At 36.1% G+C, this 9,038-nt stretch overlaps 1 protein-coding gene across 2 annotated transcripts in view; it reads right to left on the bottom strand.

Moving 5' to 3' along the window:
* LOC121371222 (actin, clone 302-like) overlaps positions 1-8,694 on the bottom strand; it is a 28,966-nt gene extending 20,272 nt beyond the window's left edge. For both annotated transcript variants that reach the window (XM_041496951.1, XM_041496952.1), the window contains exon 1: positions 8,426-8,694. In XM_041496951.1, the coding sequence (XP_041352885.1) occupies positions 8,426-8,587 (162 nt within the window). In that variant the 5' untranslated portion in view covers positions 8,588-8,694. The remainder of the gene's footprint in view (positions 1-8,425) is intronic.
* Between the last annotated feature and the right edge of the window lie 344 nt (positions 8,695-9,038).

Consider the following 9,038-nt stretch of genomic DNA (forward strand, 5'->3'; position numbering starts at 1 on the left):
CAGTGACATGTGCAAGCATATTTTTTTTATTATGTAAGACTAATAATACTTACAACAGCATTATTACTTTTATTTAGAGTAAAATGATTGTGATAATATGCATACATTTTGTAATAGCACTATTTATACAGGTATAAATAGACAGTAGTTATGTAGATTATATAAGTTAATATAATGGCATAATTTGGAAAAGCTGCTACAAATTCAGTTATCTAGACATCATCAATATGTTATCGGTAAGAGCCACACTGGCTGTAGCTAACCAGTGTCAGCCAGCAGGAGGCACACATACCAGTACAGAAAGCTTTGATCATTCATTAGTCATTTCTCCAGTTTCCCCTCAAGATGAGGTTCTGTTAGTGTAAAGCATGAAGGAATGTTGTAACCATCATAATTAGATCAGTGTGGTCTGGGCCTAAGCAAGTTACTGATAATTCATCTAACACCTACTGGTAAAGCTACAGATCATTTTCAGTGTATTGTTTCACAGTCAGTTTGCCAGTAATTAGCAGTTTACAGGATAAAAGAGTATCATAGATAAATACAAAAAGAAACAAAAGTAAACTAAAAAAGAGAATAATTTACAAGATAGCAAAATAAGGTAAATATGCAAAGATGGCAGTTTAAAATTTGGTACATAGTGATTTTAGCAAACCTTAAAGTACAAAGAATAAATATATGATAATACCTTTTAAAAACACTGACAATAATTACTAGAATTCCACAAATCAGTGAAACTTTAGTATGCACAACTTATTTGGGCAAGTTTATAAAACAATTTGTTAACTAATGGATATCTGAAATGTTCTGTATAAACTGTGTTCTTTTAAATGCAATTGATTTAGATTACAAATGTCAAGCAGTTGGGAGTTGAGAACATGGAGCCCTCATGTTCTGTTATTCGGGTCTTTGAGAACTGAAAATCTGTATTAAATCATTTATATATGTTATGCAAAACAAATTCAGGTAAACCATTTCGTTTTTGCATAACCCATCAAGACCAAATAAATGGTGTTCCAAATTTAATGCACAAAAAAAAAATGGGCTAGGTAAAACTAGGCCTGTCAAATATTTTTATAAACAAAAATACATGTAAAAAATGTCCGGACAAGTGAAAATGTATATTGCTGTTTCATTTTGAGCATTCCATTCCAATATTTATTTACATGTTTATATCCCACTAGGGTTTCAAGCATGTCCATCCCAGGCCCATTCTCTGGATAGCCAGTGAACTGGTCCGGGAGCAATCAAAAACATTGTCCTTGTACTTGAATCAAATTAACAACTTATTTGGACAAGTGAAAATATTGGTGGACAAGTAGATTTCTAGATGTATTTATCCAGTGGACTAGTGAAAAAGTATGGTTATTTCTTTCACTGATCAGTTAAAGTTAGAAACAAATGGCTCACCTGATGTCTTGGTCTTCCTACAATGGATGGGAAACAGGCCCGTGGGGCATCGTCTCCAGCAAAACCAGCCTTGCACATCCCTGAACCATTATCAACAACCAGAGCGGTAACGTCGTCGTCACACATGATGATCTTCTGTAAGTTATTCCCAACAAGATAAAAGGCTACAAACTGTGGTATGGGCACCTGTGACTTCTCTCAGTGTTAGCACAAGAATGGCTGATCACTGCTTCGGTCCGTGTTATATAGACTAGTCTTCAAATGATCAGATCTTCCAGGAAAAACAGGGCCACCGGTTCCAGAGAATTGCCAAGCTTGGCATGGTCTGTTCACAAATATGGTCAAAGAGTCCTGCCACAGTGAGCACCGGGCCATGACTCTGTGTTACTTACGACATCACGATTGGTCTGCTAAAGAAGGAGATGGGCTGTTACTATGGGTGGTCAGTGGACTTGCACAATCAGGCTGGGAGGGCACACCATGGTAACCCCTCATGTCATCATATATGTAAACGTGGTACAGCATCACACAGCAAAGCCAAGTAAATCTACTAAATTGATACAATGCAGATGTGCCACTGATGTATGGTACATGCCAACCCATTGTATGGCTCGTTTGCATGTATGTTATGAATGCAATACATGTTCTAAGATCACAACAAACGATAGAAACATTCTTATCTTACGATACTTTCAACAGCTCTGTCTTTGTGTGTCTGTGTAATTGTGATAAAATATTTGTCAGATGTGGAATTTGTTCTTATTCAGAAAACGTGCTGTGTAAGTTAAAAATACACTATAGGTATAGGTTAAATTAAGTAAATTAAACTAATGTAGTTTTAAAAAGACTTATTGCTTAAAACAGAACATTTGTGTAAAATAAATTATACATTTTGTTTGGATATATCAAAGATTTAGTCATTTAGTACCTGTACTTCTTATACTTGTATCGATGCCATATAACCGTAAATAAAATGTGTTGAGTGTATCGTTAAATAAAACATTTCCTTTCCTTCTTATACTTGTAAGTTATGAAAGAATAAGATACTAAATAAAGCTGAAATACATGGTTTATATTTTTGTTCTTTAGATTTTTTATTCATTTAATTTAGTAATTGGTCACACCATAGAAATTTTCATCTATTCTTGATAAATGCAGTAACAACCATGCCCATTTTAAACAGGTAGATACCATACAAAGTGTTTTTATTTATATATTTTAGAAACAGTTTTACATGAATTTTACAGACATATAGAACTCATGTTGATTATGCTCTTCCTAGTGGCATGGGTCTAATCTGTTGCTAAATTACTTGTTGTTAAATGTTTCTTTATGTTTAAAAAATAGTTAAGTCAATGTTTGTTTTCAATGAATGAATGAATGAATGAATGAATGTTTAACTATACTCCAGTACAAAAACAATGATCAGCTATTAGGTGTCAATGTTTGTTTTTGTTTGTTTTAACAACACTCTTGTATAAGCTACATTAATTTGATGATTATGGTTAAGTATGGAATAAATTACTGTAAAGGGACAGTTTCATGAAATATGAGTCTTATGTGTTGGAAACATGTACACTTGGGACCAGTGTGGCAAAACACACACCAACAGTTAAACAAATTTAATGAAAAATGTGTAATTTTAGAATTAATTTTTTTTAAAAAAGAAGAAAAAAATCCCCAAAAAAATGATTATTCCTGCTTACTGGGAGAAGCCAGCTTGTGTCTTTCTGGTTGCCTCTGAAGGAAGTGGTTTATTTAATGACGCACTGAACACATTTTATTTACGGTTATATGGCGTCGGACATATGGTTAAGGATCACACAGATATTGAGAGAGTAAACCCGCTGTCGCCACTTCATGGGCTATTCTTTTCGATTAGCAGCAAGGGATCTTTTATATGCATCATCCCATAGACAGGAGAGCACATACCACGGCTTTTGATGTACCAGTTGTGGTGTTCTCGCTGGTTGTCTCCTGATCACTTCAACTTGCCCAAAGTGACATCACAATAAAAATTATGTTACCTACTTCTGTGTATACTGCATTATAAACAAAAGTGGTAATACAAGGCTATTAGCTTTGATCAGCCTAACTTCACTGTGTCATTGTCTGTATGGTTAAATTGGTGTTTCCGTGTACAACAAGCATTCTGAGAGTACTGCTAAAGCAATAAATGTCCTCTACTGGGCCCCAACAAATTTTGTATCTCCTAAATTCAAAGGTCAGAACTCTGTGAAAAATAGGTAAATCGCCATGAGAGTTAAACTTAATATATACATGATAAAGCCATATACACAATTTTATTTCATAATCTTCAGGCATTGCAAAAAAAAAATCTGGACAACAAATGTTCATATCTCCTAAGTTATAGGAACATAACTCTGTGAAAAATTAGTAAATCACCAATTTTCAGCTCAATATCTCAGGCACTGTGAACAAAACATCCGGAAAACTATCAATGGAACAGACTGATGGACAGATGAACAGACAGACAGAAGGACGGATATGAAACCTATAGTCCCCTCTAGTTAGACTTTTAGGGGACTAATAACATACATACAAACTACTATATTTAAATTTTTATGAACTGGATGAAATGTGATTTTGCTATTGTGTAAAAATCCAAAGGTGGAAATGCAAATATACTAGTAGTTTAAATGGCAACCCACTATCGTCAAGCATCAAACAATCGATCAACCATTTGACTTATGCTTACATCCACTGAAGGTTCAAGCACAACTATCTAGGGCACATACTCTCAGATCAAGCATGTCAAATGGGGTCTTAATGCAAGACAAAATTTTTTTTTTTTTTTTTTTGGTACCAAGTGATTGGTCTATTTTGTGATTTTAGATTGGACTAATAGTATAACAAAATTATTTACAGTACTTAATGAACCCTGTCATTGTTTATTACTGGTATATTAGGATAAACATGAATGTAGTTAATTTTCTTGATTGTATAACTTAACAGTTTGCAATGTACAATAAAACAATTTTATGCATTTTAACATTACATAAGTAACCCCAGCAGTGAAGTAATATAATCTAGTTTAATATTAGGGTCTCCACGAGTACTCGAGTACTCGGGCACGGGCCGAGTCTAGCAAGACTCGAGTCCGTTCACAGGACTCGAGTACCCGTACAAGGTGGAATCAACTATAATACACTGGACAATGTAGGACAATAATTTCAGGATTAGATAATCAATGATATAAGTGACACAATAATTATAAGATCATGTGCTAGTTTCTTTTTTTAAACTGGCCGTCCATCCATAAACCGGTTTCTAAATGCAATACAATGACATGATTTGGCATCCATGTTCAGCCCTGCAATTAAAATGCATAATTCTATTTAACTTTATTCTTTAATCTCATCATTATCTAGTGTAAGTGTCGGGTACTCGGGTCCGGGTCGAGTTTGACCCTCGAGTACTCGAGTCCAATATTTTGGACTCGTGGAGGCCCTATTTAATATATCTATATAGCTAATAATGGACATTACTATTTAGGGGTTAAATGTGTTATTTGTTGCAGAAAGTTTTAGTTTCCCCAGGGCAATAAGGCATCATGGGTCCCTTATAGCTTTCAATTGTTAAATGTAAGAGCCTAAAGATTTGTTTAGACTTTGAAGTAGTTTAGTGGCCAGAAAGATTATTATCGATAACAAAAATGAAACAGGCTACTCAACAGTTTATACAAAAAATAAAATTCACAATTAACAAAAATAGCTTAAATCATTATCAAGTTAAAATTTTGAAGCATGTTAGTTTCGAACATCAAAGTAATGACTTAATGAAAGCCAATGTTAGGGTATAATTACTAAAGTGGCCGTGAACAGAGTTTCTTGGAAATGAACTTGACACCAAAAGTGTCCTGTTGATTAGTGAGTCAGCAGTATAATTGAAACGTGACCTGGGTTGGGGCAGGTTTTCTTTGTAGTTTTAACAGTGATATTAACCTACAATTTAAAAAAAACTAAATACAGAATTCTTGTAAATGATCTGAAAGTATTGTTTATAAATGTATGAGGCCAGTTGTAAAATTTTATTACCAACAATACAATAGAAGGAATAGGCATTTTATTTAACAATGTACTCAACACATTTTAATTACGGTTATATGGTGTCATAGTGCACAGGGCACATTGAGTGGCGTATCTACAGAAAAAAGCACCTATGCCAAGCACTGAAATTGTGCCCGTCCAAACATCTGACAGACTTTAATAGAAACTGTTCAGTGGTGCCCCCCTTTAAGTGGTACCCAGGGCATATGCCATACCTGCCATACCATAGGTATGCCGCTTTCCAGACGGTTCGTCCACCGGACAATTCGTCCACCGGACAATCGTCCACTCACCTCGGACAATTCGTCCACTCACCTCGGACAATTCGTCCACTCGATGACTGCATTTTTTTCAAACATATTACCGGTAATAGTTATTTCTTTGACATTGTAATCATTTCTTAACATTATTTTGTGGTATACTATAACCAAAAAAGTAAAATAGAGTTAGAATTCAACATTACTATCCAGTTTTTATTAACTGTTTGTATTCATTATCATGCGGATGATTCGTCCACTCGCTCGTACACGATGTGGTAAATAGGTAATGCAAGCCTTCGCGTCAGAAGACTTTATTACCCCCCCCCCCACACACACACACACCCCGTCATGTTCTCCTTCAATGGCATAAATTCTATCCACTGTACCCTCCCTCGTCATGTTATCCCCATATGCCTAATAACCTCAAAATAAAATAAAAACTTGCTGTCTTCAATTCCAATTTAATTAAATGTACATTAAAAATACAATTCAACAAAACAACAAATGTCATTCAAAAGTTAACATATTTGACATATTTGACAGTAGTAGAAATGCACAAGCGAATGTTTTTGGTCAATTAAATCAATGTAGAATCGATGAATGGTATTTTGTCGTTGTTAACTGCACAAATCACTGTAGGAGATTATCCATTCAAATATCACTGGAAGAGAAACGTCCAACAGTCAGCTGACTAATGAATGGATAATCTCGCAACAGCACGAATCAATTCTTTGGCACTAATTTCGTCATTGGTGTAGCGTCTCTAAATGGCAAAGAATTCTCCCTGCCGGGTCCTATGCTTCAGCCGTTGCATCCGTCCATACACCCCTGAGCGTGCTGTAACCTCACCGTGGTGCAGGGGTGTAACATTCTCTTTGAGAATACAGCACAAATTGAAATTTTGAGTAAAAGTCAGTATCTATCTGTGATATTTGTATTTTTGCACAATTCTTTACACTGTTTTTATTTAAATCTTGAATTTTTATATTGATGTTGATCATCACCTTATTTGTTTGCATTACCATAGTTTGACACCCAATAGCCGATGTATTTTTCGTGCTGGGGTGTCATTAAACAGCTTTGAAATAAGGCGTGTTGTTTTAGGCGCTACTGGATCCAACTTGGTGAAACAAGCTTAAGCAGTAATGAGCCTGCATTGCTAATTACTTCACGATATCACAATAGAGTACACCTGTACACTTAATTGGTAAAGCAAACAGAAACCATACAAGTTGAAAGGGAAGGGCTAAAGATTATCTTTACTGGGCATATTGTACGAAAAACATCCTACGACATGTAGCGTGAAAGGTGTACATTATAGAAACAAATAATAACCGAATAAATAGAAACACCAAAGAATTATGTCTGCAGAGCATTGTTACAAAAACTAAAAAATACGGGGTAAAATATATCTAATAATTTATTTAGCCCCCACGCACATGTAATACACATTATTTAGGCCATGGACGAAATGTACTGGGAAAATAAAAACCCAGTGGACGAATCGTCCGTAACTGATTTTGTGTAGTGGACGAATTGTCTCGAGTTCCTCAGTGGACGAATTTTCAGTGGACGAATCGTCCGTGGACAAATTGTCCAGTGGACGAATCGACTGCATCCCGGTATGCCACTGGGAACATTTATTGTCCGAACCAAATTGTTAACAACTACGAAAAATTACTCTCCTACCTTTAATTGCCGTTAGATTTCCTCCAAAGTTTGTCCAGACACAAATCGTTAAAAAACCACTACAAATATACAGATTCCACACACGAGACTGCAACGATGTCGCTGATATCACCTTTGCTGAGATTGCATAGGGAAAAATACATGCAGTTTTCTGCCGTCTGCCATGTTGCTTGTTTATGGAATACTCTTCAAGAGGGGTGAAAGCCTCCAAAGTATGTGACACAATTAATATGAAATCAATGATCTCTTGTGGTATCATTAAACATTTTTTAATAATAATAATTAATAATATGACGTCATCACGTCTGCTTTTATATCATAACATGTTATGACGTTGTTAGATTAAGTCCTATCCTTTCACCCCTCTTGAAGAATATTCCATAAAAAGTCAAAATGGCAGCTGGCACAAAATTACATGCTTTTTGCCCTATGCGCTCTCAGCGAAGTCGATATAGGTGACATAGTTATCATCTGGTATGTGGAAACTGTGTCATTGTAGTGGTTTTTTCAAGATTTCTGTCTGGACAAACTTTGGAGGAAATCTAACGGCAATTAAAGGTAGGAGAGTCATTTTTTGTAGTTGTTAACAATTCGGTTCGGACAATAGGCAATACTTTTCTTAAAAACCACACTTAAGACATCCCTCTGGATTAATGGTGTTGCACATATGGCATTATGGATATGGTTAAGGATCACAGATATAATTAGAAAGGAAACCCGCTGACACTCCACAGGCTACTATTTTATTAATTAGCTGCAAGGGCTCTTTTATATGCACTATCCCACAGATAGGATAGTACATACCACGGCCTTTGTTACTACAGTTGTGGAGCACTGGCTGGAAGCAGAAATAGGATAGCCCTTCATGGCTTCAGGCTTCAATTATCAATGGACTCACCGATGAGGATTGCCTGATGCGCGGTCGGTCTAGGATCAGGCCATGTAAGGAAATGTTACGTTCAATAACTGTACAATCATGTAGATAAAATTTCTCACCCCAATATCTTCCAAGTCTTCCAAGACATGATATGTCCCTTGCCCAGCGGGCTTGTCAACTGCTTTGGATAACAATTTTCCTCGCCAGTCCAACCAAAGAGCAGGACACGACTGAAAACGTCGAAACAACAAAAGTTCAAACCCATTGAACACGTCGGTCATTTCCAACAGTTTTTCTGACAGGTTGTAAGTTAACGGTTGTCAAAATTCAACAAAAATGTATACAGAATCTACATCATTATGTGTAAAGATGTCATCAAAAACCGCAGTTGTTGGGATGTATCTTTAATTAGAGTTACCTCCCTTTGACAATGTGAACTAAATAAAATTAAAGGCACTATATCGTCTTTATAAGTCAATTTGAGATAATGTTTCGAAAATATTTACATATCGGTGTGTGTGTGTGTGTGTGTGTGTATGCACGCGTGTGCGTGTGTGTGTGTGTGTTATAGGAACGGTTTCATTAACAAACAACCCACCCCAGATAGCACAACTACGTTGGGCCATCTTCGCCATGGTTGACACTATCGCCGTTGCCGGTCTGACGTTGGCAAATGGTTTGTTCGGGCCGATCTCGCCTCACCTTGCGATCGCGTGAGGAAAACTCTGACCT

Source organism: Gigantopelta aegis, chromosome 4, assembly GCF_016097555.1.
Source record: "Gigantopelta aegis isolate Gae_Host chromosome 4, Gae_host_genome, whole genome shotgun sequence".
In the NCBI taxonomy this organism is placed as follows: Eukaryota; Metazoa; Mollusca; class Gastropoda; order Neomphalida; family Peltospiridae; genus Gigantopelta; species Gigantopelta aegis.